The 19,768-nt window shown below is 44.9% G+C and overlaps 1 protein-coding gene across 5 annotated transcripts in view; it reads right to left on the reverse strand.

Moving 5' to 3' along the window:
• CHERP (calcium homeostasis endoplasmic reticulum protein) overlaps nt 1-19,768 on the reverse strand; it is a 1,035,077-nt gene that overhangs the window by 942,267 nt on the left and 73,042 nt on the right. For all 5 annotated transcript variants that reach the window (XM_069649195.1, XM_069649194.1, XM_069649192.1 and 2 more), the window contains exon 3: nt 13,265-13,446. In XM_069649195.1, the coding sequence (XP_069505296.1) occupies nt 13,265-13,446 (182 nt within the window). The remainder of the gene's footprint in view (nt 1-13,264; nt 13,447-19,768) is intronic.

Below are 19,768 nucleotides of genomic sequence, written 5' to 3' on the forward strand. Positions count from 1 at the left end.
ACGGGATTCCATTTTATCCTGGAACCCTTAACATTAACAACCGTTTGTGCACAGTATACATTTCTATAATTGTTTTATTTCTTTAGATTCAGATCGACTGAAATCATTGCATGATCACTAGCCGCATTAAATTGCACAATCATATTCGTATCACTTTCAATCAAATGCTCACTAGCAAAAATATAATCAATGGTAGATGCCTCACCACGTGCTTTGCAAGTGGGTTTATCATTGAACAACCGTATCAGACCCCCATGATTTCGCAAAACTACAACGTAGAGCACCTCTATGTCGTTTACAGCCTATTCTCATACCTTTGGTAGCTGGACCTATCAAACACCAGTCTATCTCACTGCTAGATAAATTGCAGTCAGCATTCATATCCCCTGCCAAAATGATCAAACCCTCAGGTGTGGAGATGAGCCATTCCTCTATCAATCTATTCAGCTCAGTAAACAATTTTTCAAGCATGCCAAAAGTCAACATTGTTCCAATAAACATTTATCACCATTAAGTGACTAGTCCCATTCCTGGTTGCGATTTGAAAAGTAGCAACCATACAAGAGGTGTACAGATGTTTCTCAGTTAACATAAATATATATTTTGATTATTACGGTATGCAAGCACCAAACCACCTTTAGGGCGCCCTCTTTGACCTTGTATGCTAAACATACAACGGACAACATAACCATCCCATAACAAAGGTCCATGAGCCTAGGATTCCTGTAACACCACGAAATCAAAATTCTCTAGTGACTTACATACTTTCTTATTTAAAGCTAAGTGAGTATGCCCTCTAGAGTTCCAGGTCACCAATTTGAAAGCATCCTCATCGCTAAAGGGGCTTACCCAAATTCTTTAGTTGATCCAGGGAATCCTTAAGAGATAACGCCAGGGATCTCCATTCTTTCATTTCTTTTATAGACATAACCTCACCACAACCCTGTTTAGGTTCCTCGCCCTTATCCAGTTGGGAGACATTTCGGGATAAGTGCTCATGGCTACTTTCAATCCCATTTGCTCGCTGATCCCTAAACTCGTAAGTATCAAAGCCCTTCTTCTGCAAAGACCCGGCTTCCTTTAGAATCAAAGCACGTAACAATTGGCAACGCAATCACCAAACGTAAAAAATCAAGCCTATGTGGGTGGATATAATCAACCAGTTGCAAGTCAGCAGAGGAAATGAGTTCTAAATCTGGTATGTCACGAAACAGACTGAGTATGTATGGTCTGTTAAGAGTGGGAGAATAACCGTCATTGAATACATAATATAAGATTAAACTTGGTTCATTAGGCCAATGTGGCCAACGGAGTTTTTGATTGGAATTACAATTGTTTTTTCCCCCCCTTGTTCTTCCAATGCTGTGTAGGATCATAAAATCTGTTCTCGTTAATATCATACTGGGAATTTGGCCATTCCCTCACTTCATCCTCATTCAAAACATTCACACCCAACTTCCCTCTAGATTCATGATTTGTACCCAAGCAAGATCTTTTCTCTGGTTCAAGAGCACTAGTATCAAAAGGAATGTGATTTCCAATCATTGTACTTTCTTTAACAGACCTCTTTCCATCTTTCTGCGTAAGTATGCCCTTTATAAGGTTTTGTACATAATCATCAGTCAATGGGAGTCTCATCATATCTGGGTCAAGCTTAACAGGTGAGGTAGGATTAATATTTATCACAGGTTGGGAGTTTGTAGGAGCCTCCATACATTCCAGGATGCTCAGAAGGGTCTCAGTACTCAAGGGTACCCCTCTGTCTGTACACACCTGAACTCTGGCCTTGCCACCTTTGTTTACACAATCTGTATGATTCTTCTCATCCCGCCCTTCATAAACCTGACCCATTACCTCGTCACATTTATTTTTGTCCTTACATGACTCCTCAACAGGGGACCCATTGTCTGCATTCATATCCCTTGGTGGTATCTTTATCCGCATGGGGGCATCCGGGTTTTTAAATAGATCAAAAATATCAAGCATGCCAAGTTCTAGGTTTTTTAAGTTGGTATCAATTCTATTTGTAACTATTTTATTTTTCAGAACATCCGATGGTTTAGTCACTGCCTCAGAATAACAAGGCAAATTCTGATCATTTCCTCTGCCCATTACTAGCTTTGAGCTTGGAATGGCCTTCAGTTGATTACTTGTGCATGGATTTTCCATTGAGTCAACCACCATTTTACCCCCTTTCTCCACATTGCTCCCGTGTGAAAACTCAGCTGACCCAACCCTTGTCTAATGCGTCTTCTCTTACAGGATTCACCAGTTCCAGATCGCGTAAATTACAATCTCTCAAGAACTTGCGGGAGGACAAATTCAATGCCTTTTGAACGCGTGCCTGTTTTTGCCTATTTTTTTTTCTCTTTTTTTATATCTTGGTGTTAAATATTTCAGCAACTTTGATAGGCGCATTAACCACAGTCAGTAGTTGTAAGTCCGTAGTGTCAATACTGAGTAGCAGGTAATACAATAACACTAAGTTACTTCTCCAAGTCAGTCCTTTGCGTAGGCACATGAGGTGCAGAGGCAGATTGTAATTCCATAGGAGAAGTGGCAATATGCCTGTTTATATTACCTCCAATTCCTGGTATGTGTATTTTTGCCATATTTTCTGCTAGCATTTCAGGCCAGGCAGTCAAGGCTAGCAAGATTTCCCTTAGTATTCTTATTTGCGATTTCACTTCCATTAAAAGCTTACCTTCACCCAGGCTCATTCCACGGTCTTTACTTAATAGCGTTTTTGGATTATTATATCTTTATTAAAGATATGCAAGTGATTACATTTTGATTTCATTGTTCCATTTTTTATCTCCCTGAATGCCATTAGAGTACAGCTATATTCGTCTGAGTCTGCTCTTTTTTCAATAACTCATTTAAATCTTTTGTTATTTTATGGACTTCAGCAGGTTTTATTCGTAGTCAATTTAGGCCTCCCTCAACTTCTGCTCTGTAGTTCCGTGTCTTTTGGGGTCTGATGTATGGTCTTTTGAGTATCATGATCAAAGGATCATGATCACTGTGGGGGGTCCTTATAACTTCCATTCTTGATACCTCTGATAACAGATTTCCAGATAGGAAGCAGTAGTCTAGGGTTGCTTTGCTACTTCCATTGTACCACGTAAGAGGTGGTGGAAAGTCACCATCGATGTTCCGTTCACTAAATGAGGGATGCAGGTCTCAGTTCTTTCTTCCATGGATTCAGCACCTCTTTGGTTTTTCTTATTTAAGTTGAAGTTCTTTTTGGAGGCCTTTTCTTTCAAACAATTTGCATTCAGGTCTCCACAGATGATTACTTTAAGATTTGGCTATTCTACTAGGTTTTTATCAATCACGTCGGTTACAAATTCAATGAAAACAGAATCTTCTTTTCCTTCTGGGTTCCAGTGAAGGTTCCCAATTAGTATATCCTAAACTGATCTTGTATTATAATTGTTTCGAATCTTGATCACCTGAACATAGGGGTTCAGATTTAGTGTTTTTAATTAGAATTAATAATCCTAATGATGGTCTGCCTTTGGCCTTCCTCTCGCCGGATTGAGATGGGCAGTATATCCGTCAAGAAGCGGCGAGCCTTTTAACCACATCTCTTGTAGACAGATCAACTACAAGGAGGATAGGGAGCATCTCGTTAAATAAGTGTCCGAAACCCTGGGTGTTCCAACTCGCAACTTTCCAATTTTCAAGTTGTTTTTGCCTTCTGGCTCTAGTTCCGAGTGTTCGATGCGAGTGATCTTGCTAACCAATCCCAAGACAGCTTGCTATCTTTTCCGCTTTTACCGGATGCCGCATCAGAATCTACACTCTTGTATTTTTTGCATTGAATGGTTACTTTCATCTGCTGGAGAGCATGTTTTTCTATCTTTGCATACTTCACCAGGTCACTCCTTTTTGGGGCTCCATTGGCAGTTTTCAAAAGATGATCTTCCTCAGGAGTCTTGCAAGCTCCTTCAAACCGAGAGGATCTCAATAGGATTTCTTTGTTCCGAAAGTAGTCTTGTCTACTCCATTTCGTCCTTACGGGGTCCATTTGCGGTGGACTTGCCATCGGATCTGCACACCACTTTTCCAGGGTTCGGTGGTTTCAAAGTCAAACCCCAACGATTGAAAGTCATCATTTGCTTCCAGCACAGTCGTTACTGAAATTGGTTAATTCATGGCAAGTTTGACTCTGTTGTTTATGTTTTCATCCGGAAAACTGACTACTTTTATAGCCTTAAGTGTAATAACTCGTAGTTTTGGAATATGTTAAATGTTAAAAGGTATTTGTACCGCGCACCGTCACCAACAGAATTGGTCCCCAGGCGGATCTGTAAACGATAAAGGTGGGATGGGTTAGTAAGGTGAAGAAGGGAGTAGGATAGTGAGAGGAGTGGTGTTCTGTTGGCAGCTTCAACTCAGTATACACCGGGTGCGGAGCTTTGGTGCGGGTATTGGAGTCAGTCTGCGTGTGCTGTTGTTCCGGCTTAAGTGTTGCAGTGTTGTGAAGTACGTGCTGCTTGTGCGAGAGATGGTTGTGTGTGTTTTTGAGTTAGATAAGTATGCAGAGTTGTATCTTATATTGGTTAGTGGGTTACCTGACCTTTACCATGCTAACATTCGTAGTTCTTTCTGAGTGCGACACCTGTTGGCCCTTCATATTCCCATCTAGACGTGCCGCTGGCCAATGATTAGGACTCCATCCAGGTGTGGTCATGCCAACCCTCACACCCCCATCCAGATGCAGCGCAGGCTAGTGTCTAGGGACCCGTCCAGGTGTGGGCATGCTAACATTCACAACTCCATCTGAGCGCCACGCAGGCCGGTGTTCACAATTCTAGGTGTGCCATATGTTAGCATTCACGTTTTCTGGGCGTGGGCATGTTGTCCTTCAATCAATCCTATCCAGATGCGACGCAGGCCAACATCCATCCAGATGCGTCTGCCGGTCTGGATATGTTCGTCCGGTACGTACGAGTGGGAGAGTTACTTGGGGATTTCGTCTGGGTCTAGGTATGTGGTCAGTCTCTGCAGCCTTCCTCTGTGGCTATTTTCCATGATGTCTTATGCTCTGTCGAGTGGTTGTGTTTGTCCAATTTGAGAGTGGTCGAGGTTGGAGTTATTGTCCTCATTGTTTTAATGTCTGGGCATTCTGGTGCGTCTCCGCTGTGGTTACGCTTTGAAGAGCCATGATTTGAGGAGTTTCCTGAATGCTAGGTGGTTTGTTGTATTCCATATATTCTTAGGTAGGTCATTCCAGGTTTTGGGTGCCTGGTGAGAGAAGGACGATCCTCAGAGTTTTTTTCTGTTGTAGGGTTTTGGTTCCAGGCGTATGTCGTGCTTGATCTTAGTGTTCTTGTCGGTTGGTGTAGGCGTAGTTTGTCGCTTAGGAATTCTGCACCTTGTTTGTGTATTGCTCTGTGTGTGATGCACATGGCCTTGAACTTTATTCGTTGTTTTAGTGGTAGCCAGTGTAGTATACAGAAGGATCATCAAGTTTGACCGATTTAAGATCAGTCCGTCATTAACCTTTTGAATCCTTTCAAGGATTATGCAATCTTTCTTCATTCTTCTTTTGAATTCACCCCTCTCCTCGATTTTAGTATGTTTCCACCAAAACGGTGTGAGGCGTGATTTTTGAATTATTGTTCATCTTGAATTTTACCACATTTGGGTTCTCTACAACTGACTTTCTTGATCTCTCTGGAGACTATATAGTCTTCTCTCGAGTCGTTAAATCTCACCAGTTTTTCTTCTTTCACTTAGAGTGCGAAATCTAGGAACTCTTTGGGCAGCATCTTCTGATTTTGCATAGTCATCCTCACTTTCTTTTGTTGGAGTAATTAGTACCACTCTGCTCTGTAGTTCTTTGGGTGAGTCAGTATCGTCTTCATAAATTGATAGGTCCAACAGATCCATAACGCTCATATTCAGACTATCCTGAGGTGGAGTCTCTACAGAGACGCTTTTCAGGCAGCTTCTGTTTTTGATAGAATTGCGTGCAGGTTTGGGAGCAGGACTCTTCTTGAGTGTTAACCTTCTCTTCAATTCCTTTTTATTTTCCTTTAACTGCAGGTTTTTGTGTTTACCCATTTTTTATGTTTTTGGCTTTTTGCATTTGGTTTGTTTTTTCTTTTAAGTTCCGGCAGTTATTGAGGCTAGTGGTATGTTTGAAGATCGAAAAAGGGGTTGCGTTAGTTTGGCCATCGTTTGTCTGGTATGGGGCAAATTTCGCCAGTATGATCAAGGCTCTTACCACAACTTGTGAGGGGACAGGTAATGAAGGATGGCTAAAACCAACTGTGTTGGGAGGGATCGCAAGCACAGTTATACAAGGATTGTTCATGGATGGAATGGCAATGCATTACTTACGATAAAAGCATTTCTGATGGTTGTAGCTGCTTAAATTCACATGCTGTGCATAGTCCGACATCCAGTGGTCACTGCGGAGTATTGAATTTTGTTTTTCGTAGTCGAAAAGGGGACGTCGACAAGGCGTGTCTGTAACACTATCCCTTAGTGACGTGCAGCGTACCGGTTACCTTGATTGCTCTAGATAATTCTTCAGTATCTATTAGTACAGGATTTAAAATCACGTCTACTCCTCCATCCTTAGATGGCAAGGTCGTTATGTCCATATTCCTTGTTGGGTCTGTCTTTGACCATGTGACAATCTCTCGCATTCCTTCTAGAAACATTATTTTAAAATCGGCTTTTGCATCGTGGAGCGAGTCTACTAATGATTTCAATATGACTCCATCTAACTCTTTCTCGTCCTTTTTTTCCTCTCATTGCATTGATAACATTTTCTGTGGCGATTATTTTTGAGTTCATCAGTACGATTAACGCTGAATGATCCTTATAGTTATCGCACCGTGACTCATACAACTTTAGGTATGGAGCAAGAGTTATGGTTACTGCAGAGATCACAGAAGTGTGAAGATTTTTTTCCCAATCTTGATTGGCATCGTTATCTCTTGGGACGTTGATCTTATTTTCGTTATTTTCGTGCTCAAACAAACTTTTCTATGTCACAAGTCGGAAGGTGAAATTGAACAGGTAGTGTCGGTTCATTCAGAATCACTACTTCTTGAGCCATTTCGTGATTTATTCTTTTTGTTAAAAGAAGGAATGGGCACCGATTTTACCCCAATTTGATCACAAGATCATTCTGTGTGTTGTTTCCTTAGTCAGGGGCATTGAGTCTTTGATCAAGGTTCAAACACTGCAAAATAATGCCTTGAGAGCAGCGCTAGAAATGGCCAAAAATGACCATATCTCTGCGTTAAGGCGGCAGTACAACTGGCTTCTACCATTGATAAAAATATTAGACTAAAAACCGCCTCGCTAACATTCAAGTGCCTCAACAAGGCAGCACCTTGTTACATGTCAGATAGAATCAACAGAAAAACTACTCTGACCCACCAGAGCTGCCTACACTAACTGCCCGATAGTCCCCTCCTTCAAGACGACCAAAATTGGCTGCAACAGTTTCCCTGTCAAAGCCGCCCAAATCTGGAACTCCCTTCCCCCTTCCATAAGGGCGGACCAAACTTACGCAAATTTTAGACTTAACATTATCAACTGGTATAAAGAAAATGATCACTAACTCTAGCTCACCCTTCATACCTTCACCGCCCTTTTGCTGCACACAGAGTGCCCCTCTCCCAGGCACACTGTTCATAACTACCTTAGAACTGTAATACAGTTACTTTTGACCATGTAACTGGAATCCTATATACTGCAACATATGCTACCTATACCTTATAAACTTATGCACTGGTCACCTGCTGACCGCCATTACTACCCAACTGAACCTCACTTGTACTGTCATTTTTTGACCATGTATTTGACAACACACATTTTGTAACATATGCTCTGACTATTCTGCCTTTCACTACCTTCAACTGTACCTCACACTGTTTTTGTACTGTACATTGTAACTTTGTAACCTGTCTTTCCGCCTGGATACCCTCGGGTCTGGTGCGCAGTATAAATAAAACAAGGATTGTGGTGGATTCTAGAATACCCAATCAGTTTTCAATTTTCATTCTAATAGCGCTCTTATTAGTACTTTTAGGGATAGTTTGTTCTCCGGTTTCATCCCTCTTGAGCCTATTTCTCGATTCACTCGTATTGTGGTCATTTTCTTTGGGTGCCAGACTTTCTATGCACCCTGCATTCACGTTATAGATGCCCTTTTCACTAGTCTTGAGACTCTGCGGGTAAGGCTCAGATTGAAGTGCAGATGGGGCTAGTTTTCTTTCTTTCTTTATGAGTATCCACTTGTGGTCCAAGTCTTTTCTGTCACTGTTTCAGGATAAATTGGTAATATTTCGGTCTCTTGTTTCATTGCTGTCTTTCGTAGGCTCTGTGTCACTCAACATTTCTGCTAAACTTTAAGTAGAAGTGCCGGCGGAATTGTAGGACAGTCATCTACAGGTTCTGATCTTTCTGATAGTGCTGGCAGGAAGGATGTTGGCGGTTCTACAAATGAGTTAGCTACAACCGTCAGTAGGTCCTCATCTGTAATTTCTCAGACTCCACACGATTTCCCTGATGAGAACATTTCCCTTCCAGTGTGTCCTAGTCTGTTTTCACATGGCGCATCTTTTTTTGCTTCTCGAGGTTTTAAGTGCCATCTTAAGGTGCTTAGGTCTGAAGTGGAGTAATTTCTTTTCTTGGGAAAGCAATCTGCACGTTTCCCTTTTGGGTTGTCATTTCCTTTCAATTTGACATTATGTGGTGATGGAGTGCTCAGCCCACCGGACTGCTGAGGTGTATTGTTTCTTTCACTACAGAGGATTTTAAGATGACCTGGGGGGCGATTTCGGGATTCTTTGAATTTACCCGTTCGCATGCTCCCAATTTCGGTTGAAGTATTTCTGTTGCGTTGCTAATGCAAGAGTCACTTTTTAATTTTCAGGTTCAGTGGGGCTCAACTCTGTTACAATACACGGCTTTCCGACTCCCGACCCTCTCAAAATCTGGACGGATGACTCTTCCATCTGTCTCAGCGCTGGCGTGAAAGGGGAGGGAGGAGACTCTGCCTCAGCAGTTGCAACTCGTTTTTCAAAGGGCTCCATGACCTCGTTATCGGTAAGGTCTTTTACCCAAGAGGGGCGGGAGAGAGCAGGCGGCAAGTGCCAAATGTAGCATTTTTCGCATACAGCTCGAGGCAGTGTTCACTTTGCAATTTTTAGCAGTCTTTCCACATGCTCTCATTCCAACTTCGCGCAAGCTTTCACAGTTACAAGGCACAACTTTAGGTATCGGACTTGCATGTACCTTACTCTGGGTTCTTTGCTGTGGGCCCAGATCCACGTTGTCTTCCATTGAATGGGCTGTAGGCTGTGCTTCCTGGTTCGCGGGGAGTGTAAAGCTTGCTATTACAGTTTCACACACCCAACAGACTCTTCCAAACAGCAAAATGCCTCAGTCCTTGGTGCTGCACACTCTGCAAGCACTCCGCCTACATTAAGAATGGTTAGTTGCAGCTGTAGCATGTGGTCCTGAACAAAAAACATTCCTCTAATATCATTCCTGTTTTTCCGATTGTAACCTACTGTGGGTTACAACTCCAGTGGGATGGAAAATGGAAACCATTCAAGGTTTTGGCGTTTCCCCTCTACTTTCTCCAAACTAGATGTGTCTGTGTACAAAGACAGTCATAAGATGAGAAATCAATCGCCTGTTGCCAAACAGCCTATATTTCAACACCATTAGCCTCGTGGTGTACCGCCAATGATCTCTGCCTTAATGCCAGTAAGACTGAGATTCTCCTCATCGGCACACCTGCTCCCTCCTTTCCTGTCACTCTCTGGACGGCCTCTCTTGGTGCTCTTCCTGTTCCCACCTGTGAGGCTAAAAACTTCAGGGTCATTGCCGACTCCAAACTTTCCTTCTCTCCCCACCTCCTCTCCTCTAAGAAGTCACACTACCAGCTGCACCTCCTCAGAGGTATTCTTCCTTTCCTCTCCTTCCCCCAGAAGCTCAGTCTCCAGAACTCTGGTTCTTTCAAGGCTGGACTACTGCAACAGCTTCTTTCTAAATCTGCCTGCCTGCCTGCCTGCCTCTACTCTCCGCCCTCTGCAACTCATCCAAAACAGGACTGCAAGACTTGTCCTTGTCCTCAAGCCCAGGGATCGCATCTCTCCAGGACTGAAATCTCTGCACTGGTTACCAGTGGCGGCGAGAATTAAGTTCAAAATCCTCTGCATTGTCCACAAGGCCTTCTGGAGACTGGGACCTCAATACCTTCAACTCTCTTTTTCCTGAATATCTTCCTTTGCTCATCCGCCTCCAACTCCCTCAGGGTCAGGTGCTTCTCCAAGCAGCGAGTTGGTGGTAGATCTTCGGCTGGGGGCTCCCCCTGGAACAGCCTCCCTGTGTCTCTAAAACTTGAGGAGAACCATCTCCGGAAGCACCTCAAGACCTTCCTCTTTGCTTCTGCTTTCTCTCCTCCTCTCCTCTGCTGAGCTCCTGGCTGAATCTGAAACTGCACTGTTTACCTGGCTGCCCTCTGATCTCGGGCCTAGGTCCCCTCCACGCCATTTGCACACCTGCACTGCCCCCCCCCTGGCATCCCTTGCACTCAGGGACTGTTTCTGTATTCCTACAGCGCCTAATAGCACTTGCCCCCTGATGTCTGCACTTGCACTTGCAGCCAGCTGGCCGCACTTTTATTTATGGTCTTTATTTTACTGTTATCCTATGTACTACACTGCCCCCTCCACTTGCCCCCCTCCCCTGCACTTGCGCAATCTCAATGTCGCCTGGCCTAGTAGAATTGCTGTCCGTCTTCCCTCCGTTTCCCCTCCCTTGCCTTGAAACATGTGTATAGCGCGTTATAAATGCCATATAAAACTATACATGACGTAACAGTCCAAGCCTCAGCTATAAATACACCTCACAGCACCCAGACCTGAAGTTGTTTTTATTATTGCTGACGTCTGCCTGACAGTTCACCCTGTGTGTTCAGAGTATCTAATGTTTCCACCCTCTTGTACACGCTTCCCCCCCTGCAACCATGTTCATCACACCCACTATTAAAATCCTGTTCCGAGTCATCCCACATCACAGGTGGGCATATCAGCCCATAGACCAGCGAGAGGAAAGAGGGGTCTAGTATATCAGATGCCTGCCCCTCACACAAAATATCCTGACGTGCAAGGAAGACTACTGAGCAAGTTCATATCAGGGGATGGTAGTTTCAACTTTGTACTATGTATTCTCGCAAAATCTACTGTGTGAATAATAGCGTCTTGGTCATGTGTACGGTGCGTAAGGTAAAGTTAGTTGTGGCAAAGAAAGAGCGTGGGTGTTAAAGTGAGCGTGAACCCTCTATAAATGGCCGTCAAATGCATCTCCTTTTTAGGCTCATAATGATTCCAAGTTGGCCTTAAGCTAATTTTGACCTGGTAGTCAACCATGCTTTCCATTAGGTCTTATAGTGTACGTGCAAAGTTAAGTTGGTTTAAAAAGTTATCAGGTACATAAAAGGTACCACGTTGGCGCCATTTGACGGCCAAGGAAATCAGGTTTTCTGTGTACTGTGTAGCAGCACTCGCACATCATTTGCAAACGTTCCATATTAAGGGCTGCAGCTACTACACACATCACCGGATCAGGACCGTTCAGCAGAAGATATCTCCCACACAGTCACTACACAGATAGGTCTCTTTTGGCAGGCGTCACCTACAGGGAATCTATGGCAAACAAGCGATGCTAAAATGTCAAACTGCAATCCTCCAACATTAAAATGGCGGTTGCAGTACCCACCCATGTGAGCAGACGAGGGAATTATTCGAGGCCCGATTATACCTTTGACTTAAGAAAAACAGACACGAAAGTCTGTATTGCAGGGGTTTGTTGATCCCACCTCAAGAAAAGCAGAAGAGACAAAAGACAATAGTGTTCGATTTAGTGTCCTAAGCTGTCTGTAGAGCTTGCACCCTGGCCTTTTTGGTATTCATGCACTGTTTCACCAATCTTTGCTGCTCAGGTTTACAGAACTTATTCTGCACACAGTGGGGTGGCCAAAAGGTACCACTATGACCCCACTGTTCCCAGAAGACACGTTACTGCTTTTCTTCGCGCAGCCAGACCAACAGCTGGAAGCAGGTAAAATAGAGGCTTACTTTTGCAAAAGACAACATAAATGATGCTTGGGACAAAGGAACACCAGGCTAAGGAGACCTGCACTGAGAAGCCACCGGCTGCATCGCATTGCTACTGGACAGCAGCACATACTCCAGCATCAGGTCATGGTTTTTCTCCAGGCTTGCATCACCTCTGATAAAGTTCTTCCTGAATAGGAGCCCTCTCTGCTTGCATCACCATTGTTACTGCCAAACCAGACTCCCTGCAGCTGGAGAACTAACCTCACGTTTAGCTTTTCCAAAACCATGAGTACTTAAGCCATAGGCATGGAATGCAATGGAAGAAATGCATTTCCTTTATAATTTGTATTTACAACATTCAAATCCCACTTGGTAAGCCTGGATGCCCCTGAACAGGGATGCTAATTTGGCAGGGTCATTACCTTCTACTTTAGAAGTAAAGTAATTCTGGTGCCATTTTGTCCTGCACATAAAAATATATTTTCACTAATATATTGTGTGGACATTCCCTTGCTGAATGCTTTTGTGTGTATTACTGTATCTTTAACCACCCTTCTGCCTCGCCTGAAAGTTTAGCCATAGTTGCACTACCTTGATTTCCAATAGGAAAGTCAGGTGGAATTGAGGGAGACCATGTAGCCTAGTTGTGGGTAGGCTTTTCTTGTACTCGGACTATAGATAATTTAAACAAAATGGACACCACCATTCTTGAACAACATTATCCTTTCTGTTAAAATGGTAAAATAGAGTGTGGCCATTAAAATGAATAGCTGCTGGACTCTGCCAATCCTACAGTCCTCATTCGCCACCCAAGCATGTAGGGGAAAGCGTATAACCTTTCTACTAGTACTATAGACTGAAATTCACTGTCTTACTGAAAACCAAACTCAAAGGTGTCAGGCATTAGGGTGTTATGTTAAAGATTCTTATACCGTGCACTGTTGCCACCTGTATGGTTTCTTGGTGCTCAATAATATCTGTACAGCTAAGGGGAGGGGTAAGTTAGTAGGACCGAGCGGGAGCATGAGCAAGAGAGTTGTGAGGTATTGTCGGCAGCTTCAATTCTGTCGCAGAGAGAAGGTGTGTTTTTCGGTTGGTATCCGCCATGTGCAGTTGGTCAGAGCTATGTGTGGTTTGTTTCGATGTGATAAATAATCTACCTGTTTGGCTGCCTGTAATTGCTGCTCCTGTTGCTGGAGAGTCCACTGGCTTTGCTGGATGAGCTCCTCCATGGAGCCAGCACTTGTGGCAGGGAGAATGGCTACAGGTGGCAGCACCACTGGTGGGGGTACTGGCTGCATCAGCACATTTGTATCCAGATCCGGACTCTGCTTGCACAGTACTAGCAAAAAGATAGATAGTACAACACCATATTAGATGGCACACAAAACAAACATGCAGGTCATTACTTTTCACGTACTGAATCTATAAGTCCAAGTGCATACACAACAAGATGTGTGCGTGCAGAGTTCAGGAAGGACACGTGCAATCAGTAGTAGGAAAAAAAAGTGATTAAGTTGTCCAATACCATTGCTATTATTCAAGTATAAAGTGAAATAGATGGTCTATATGCAGACAAATCATGTTGCTGGTACAGCAATTATAGCGCCCCAAGCATATTGACACATCCAAGATGGGGAAAAGATCTGAAACTACCTAGACCAGTGAAATGTTTTAAAATGCAGTTTAGCATCAAACACTGTGCACCCACCCCAAACTATCAATTAGCCGGTCCGATAGCACAGCAAGCTGAGCGCTCGCCTTAGACATCTGTGCAGAGCCTGCTGACGCAGGTTCGAATGCCGGCAGGGCCAAACTCAGCCTTTCATCCTTCCGCGGTCGATAACTGAGCACCATACACCGTGGGTAATAACCAGCGCTCAGATACCTGAGGGTTCGTAGCACTATACAAATGCTAAATTATCATTATCATTATCAATTGATTTAAGACAATGCGTGGCAACTTAAGGTAGGAACACTTTTGAATGGAGAACCAACTAGCGTGGTTTTGGTAAGAGGTGGGAAACGTCCTGGATAGGTTGTAGAGGGCGGTTGAAGCAAAGTTGAGAACTTTGTTAAGGGGAGTAAAGGATGAGACGAAGGAGCAGGCTCCAGCAGTAGTATAGCTTTCTAAGCACCAGGCTAAATAACAGTTTTTGTTACTAAGTGTTGAATGAGGTGCAAGTGGATCTTCCTTATGTTGATAACGTTCTTCTGGCTAAAGTTGTAACACGAAACAGTAGAGTTTCAGGTCTCTATCAAAGAGGAGCCCATGATTGAGCACCAGGGGTGATGAAGTCGTCAGGGAAGAAAGTGATGGCAGAGTGGTGTTAGCATTGGAGGTTGAGAGAAAGTGCACTTTCATCCTAGAGGCGTTTGCCATCTGGCATACTAGAGCTAACAAGTGACGGATGTCAGTGAGAGAGCTAGTGATGGCCTCCGAGAAAGCAGGGATGAAGGAGGTAACAGGAAACAGATTATGGTATCCTCAGCAAAGAGAAAATGGAGAAAGTCAAAGGATGAGAGTATATCACAAGGGAAGGAGGTGCAGAGGGTTAAGAGGAATGGGCCCAGGACTGATCCTTGGTAAAGCCCACTTGAAAAGGTGTGGAGATGAAGGTGTTCAACGTTCTAGAAGATGGAGAGAGGGGAGGCTGTCCAGTCAAATAGAATGTTGTTGAAGCCAAGCAACTAGGGAATTTACACAGGCGGTTGGGGGGATAGGGGGGGGGGGGCGGTTATATTGGGGTGGGTAGGCAGACCACTTCAGCTCCAGACTCAAATGCCTTCGAGAAATCCAGTAGAAGGAGGATGGAGGAAGGTTTTTTGCTGTCAATGGATGCCTGTATCCTTTGGCGCTCAAGATATTTTGGACTACAAATCCTTTCACACCAAAACAGCATAGTCAATGATGAGGTATCATACGAGTCTTAGTCCAAAACGTCTAGACAGCCACATGGTGGAGACCCCTGGCTTACTCAAATACCGATTGTAAAGGGTTACATAGTGAGAGTACACCTTAAAGCAGCTAAGGTAGTAACAGCAACTTGCTCAAGAAACTGTGTGCTGGAGATGGAGAGAGACCCGTGTTGAAAGAGGGAGAGTGGGATATGCTATGTGTTTCATTACTATGCACATGGCTGTGGCTATTTTATCGCAGACTGAGAAGATGCCTCTTGGGATATAGACTGAAGAGGAAGGAGGGGTGGCAGGAGGCGACTTGTGCAAGAACTATCTCTTTGGTGCAAAGAGATCAATATGAGCGCACAAAAGGTTGACAAAAGAGGGGCTTGATAGGACAATCAGTGAGGACATGAAAGAGAACAAATGTTAGGAGCAACAGGAAGAGGTGGGGTTAGGAGTTATGAAGTACAGTAGACTGGTTACAAATTGACGATTTTGGATTAGTAGGAGGCACAGTCATCGGCAGTGAGGCCAAGGAGTGTTTTTGTGAGGGGTAGAGATGAGAGCATCGACTGGAGGGTCATGAAAAGACGGTGAAGGTGAAATCACTGAGAGAACAGAAGTAAGAGGGCTTGGCAGAGTCAAGCATTTTAGTCATGGCAAGAACAGTCTTAATATGCAGTAAGATAAATGGGGTCTGAACATATCTGTGGAAGTGCAAACGCATTGCTTTCCTCCTCTGTTGGTTGGCAAAGGCAGGAGTGGTGAAGAAGAAAGAAAGAAAGGGGCCGTCTAAGGAGTTGCTATAGCACAGTCACATGCGCGTGGTTGACAATGGACCGACCATGGGTGCTAGGACTACCACCAGCTCCATGATGCAGGTCTCAGAGGCAATTATGGTACAAGTTAGTTACCTATAAGACATGCATTACTCACCGTAATAGCATTTCTGATGATTGTATCTGCTTAGATTCGCATGCTGTGCATATATTCCAACATCCAGTGGTAACCGTGAAGTATTGCATCTCATCTTTCGGGGACCGAAAGGGGACGTCAGCATAGGCGTGTCTGTAACACTATCCCTATCGTGACGTGTAGTGTACCCAAAAACCCTCACGCGCCGAGGTCCCTCCGAGTGTATTTTTTCTGCCATGAGGGAGCCCAAGGCTATAGTGAGTGAGTACATAAAGGAGAGAAAGTAGTAAAACGTCTATGTTCCTTCCACCCGAGCGGGGAGGTAGGGAAGGTGCATGTGATTCTAAGCAGATACAATCATCAGAAATGCTATTCCGGTGAGTAATGCACGTCTTCTGATGCTTGTTAATCTGCTTAGAATCACATGCTGTGCATAGACTAGCGAGCAGTACCCGGAGTTGGAGGTGGGTTGTGAGCAGGAACAGTAGTGAAAAGATGTCTTAGTACTACTTGTCCCACCTGGGAATCAGATCTAGAATGAGTCTAGGCAATAGTGTTTTGTAAAGGTGTTTACAGAACTCCAGGTTGCCGCTTTGCAAATGGACTCGAGGGGAACATTTGCAATGAATTCTATGGATGCCCCAGTGCCTCAAGTAGAATGTGTTCTAGGCTTGAAGGCAGTTTTCTCTTTGCAAGAGAGAAACATAGTGTGATGCATTTGACAATCCACCTTGAGATAGCTGATTTAGAGATAGGATTCCCCTTCTCTACCAGCTGCCACTAAAAAATTGGCTTGTTTTCCTCAGTGGTTTAGTTCTTTCCAGGTAGAACATGACTGCCCTGCGCACATCCTGTGTGTGTAGGCTTCTTTCAGCCATGCTAGTGGGATTCTGAAAAAAGGTAGGCAGTTCAATGGACTGGTTCACATGGAACTTCGATATGAATTTAGGAGCAAATCTGGGGTGTGTGTGCACGCGCAGAACTAACTTATCCCTGTGGACTGTAACAAAGGGGTGTAGAACAGAAAGTGCCTGTAGTTCCCCAACTCTTCCGATAGAAGGGATAGCTACTAGGAAGGCCGTTTTATAAAAGTCAGGTCCTTCAGACTTGCTTTATGCATAGGCTCAAAGGGAGCTCCCATGAGCCTGGTCAAAACTACATTTAGGTCCCATCCAGAAGCTGGGTGAGAAATGTGAGGATAAATCCTCTTAAGCCCTTCCAGAAAGGCCTTAATCACCAGCATCTTCCACCACAACACTTTGTTGTGATGTGGTGTAGGCTGACAGTGCAGCTAGATGAACCTTTAGGGAATTGAAGACTAACGCAGTGTCCAACAGATGGGTTAGGTACAGCACATGTGTGTGGGTGTGGAATTACACCAGATTACAAAACGTTTCCATTTGCTGGCATAGCAATAACATGTGTTTGTTATCCTAGCTTCCCCGAGTATGTCCATGCACCTCTGAGGGAGCTGTAGGTGTCCAAACTCTATGACCCTAGGAGCCAAGCTGCTAAATTCAGAGTTTGTGGGCATGGGTGTAGGGTCTCCCCCCTGTTCTGAGACAGCATGTTGTACGGGCAGGGTAGTTTCACTGGTGGGGAGAGGGACATTTCCATCAGGGGAGTGAACCAGGGTTTGCAGGCCCACATGGGGGCCACCAGTATCATGGTAACTCGTTCCTGGTGCATCTTTTGCACTATCTTGTTGAGAAGGAGAGACGGGGAGGGGTGAAGCGTAGACAAATTTCCCCGATCATGTTATCCAGAGATTGTTCCCCTTGGATCGGTTCTGGGGGTACTTGAGGGTGTAGTCTTGGCATTGGGCGTTCTCCTGAGTTGCGAACAGGTTGATCTCTGGGAAGCCCCATTCTGCGAAGACGGACACAATGTCTTCGTGCAGACACCACTCGTATTCTTCGGGCAGAGGAAAATCTCTGCTGAGCACGTCTGCCAGAAGATCAAGTTCCCCTGGAACATGTTGGGACAACAAAAACATCTTGTGTTTGAGAACCCATATCCAAATGTTTTGGGACAGCTTGGAGAGCGAGTGCCCCCCCTGTTTGTTCAGGTAATACATGGATGTAGTGCTGTCTGTTAGAATCAGCACAGTCTTCCCTTGTAGTTGCACTTGAAAGGCCTTCAATGCCTTGAACACCGCTAATAGCTCCAGTAAGTTTATATGATTGGACGCTACTTGAGGTGACCACACTCCGTGCGCTGTCTGCTGAAGCATGTGAGATGCCCTCCCCCCCCCCCCAACCCGCGAGAGATGCGTCTGTCGTGAGAGTGGCTTTCACTGCAGGGGTGGTGAAGGTCTTCCCCTTCAAGAGGTTTTCTCTTCACCACTGCAGAGAGAGGGAACGAGGGCTGGCGAGACAACTATCAGATCTTCCCATTGTCCGCTGGCCTGACACCACTGGCTGTTGAGCCACTCTTGCATGGGACGCAGCCACGCGTGGGGAACCAAGTATGTGCACAACGCCATAATTCCTAGCAAGCGCATGGCTTTGCGCACTGTCACCTCTCGACCCTCTTCTGAACCCTCTCCTTGGAGGGGAAGGCGAGACAGTCTTCCGTCCGAATTAGAGCGCCTAGAAATTGTTTTGTTTGACTGGGGACTAGACAGGATTTCTTCTCATTGATTGAGAAACCCAGACTGAAGAGAAGATCTACTGTTTTTTGCGTGTTCGAAAAACATGTGTTGAATGAGGCTCCCGTGATGAGCTAGTCGTCGAGGGAAGGGTAAACTGGGACTGCAGCCACTGCCAGGACCTTGGTAAACACCCTTGGGCCGTGGCGATGCGAAGGGGAGTACCTTGAATTGGTAATGCCTGTCCTCTACCATGAACTTTAGATATTTCCTGTGCGTTGGCAACATTGAAATATGAAAGTATGCATCTTTCATGTCCAATGTTGCCATGTAGTCCCATTGTTTCAGCAATGGGATCACCTCCTGTAGTGTTACCATGCGAAACTTCTGGGGTTTTATGAACTTGTTCGCTGGGTGCAGGTCTAGAACAGGGCGCATGGTGAGGTCCTTTTTGGGCACAAGGAAGTACACTAAATACCCTTGTTTACCTGAAGAATTGGGTCGGCTTCTATGGCGTCCTTTCCCAGCAGTGCTTCCACCTCTTGCTTCAGGATCTCCAGATGGTCTGGTGAAAGACGCCATGAGCGCGGTGGTCTGAATTGTGGAGGTCGGGCGAATTCCACGCAGTACCCGTGGACGACCATCTTTAAGACCCACTGGTCTTAAGTTATCCCCTCCCATGCCGTGAGGAAAGATGTTAATCGCCCCCCCGACCGGGGTGACATGGGAAGGGACCTGGTGGTCATTTCTGACCATAGGCAGCAGCTCCTCTGGGATTGGGGCCTCTACCTCTGCCTTTGCCGCGTCGCTGACCCCTTGAAGGGTAGTATTCGGGGCTTCCTGAAGTTTGTCCTGTGTTGAAATTCCCCATGCCATAGTTGTTTTGACCAGCACAGGCTTGCCCTCGAAAGGATCGCTCAGAGTCATTACCTCTCCGGGGGGTTGGGTGGGGGGGGGATAACGACTCACAGCGATCCTTTCGAGGGCAAGCCCGTGCTGGTCAAAACAACTATGGCATGGGGAATTTCAACACTGGACAAACTTCAGGAACATGGCTGCCACATGGTCGTCCACACATACCTTTACCAAATTTTATAGCCTGGATTCCGCCTCTAGTCAAGAGACTAGATTTGGCAAAGCTGTGTTACACTCTGTTCATTCTTAAAGAGTAATATGGCATCTCTTACTCCCGCCTCCAATCACATACCACTGCTATGGGAGTCTATCATAGATAAGGAATACGTCGGAAGACACA

This window comes from Ambystoma mexicanum, chromosome 1p (assembly GCF_040938575.1).
Source record: "Ambystoma mexicanum isolate Mex_15411 chromosome 1p, UKY_AmexF1_1, whole genome shotgun sequence".
NCBI lineage: Eukaryota > Metazoa > Chordata > Amphibia > Caudata > Ambystomatidae > Ambystoma > Ambystoma mexicanum.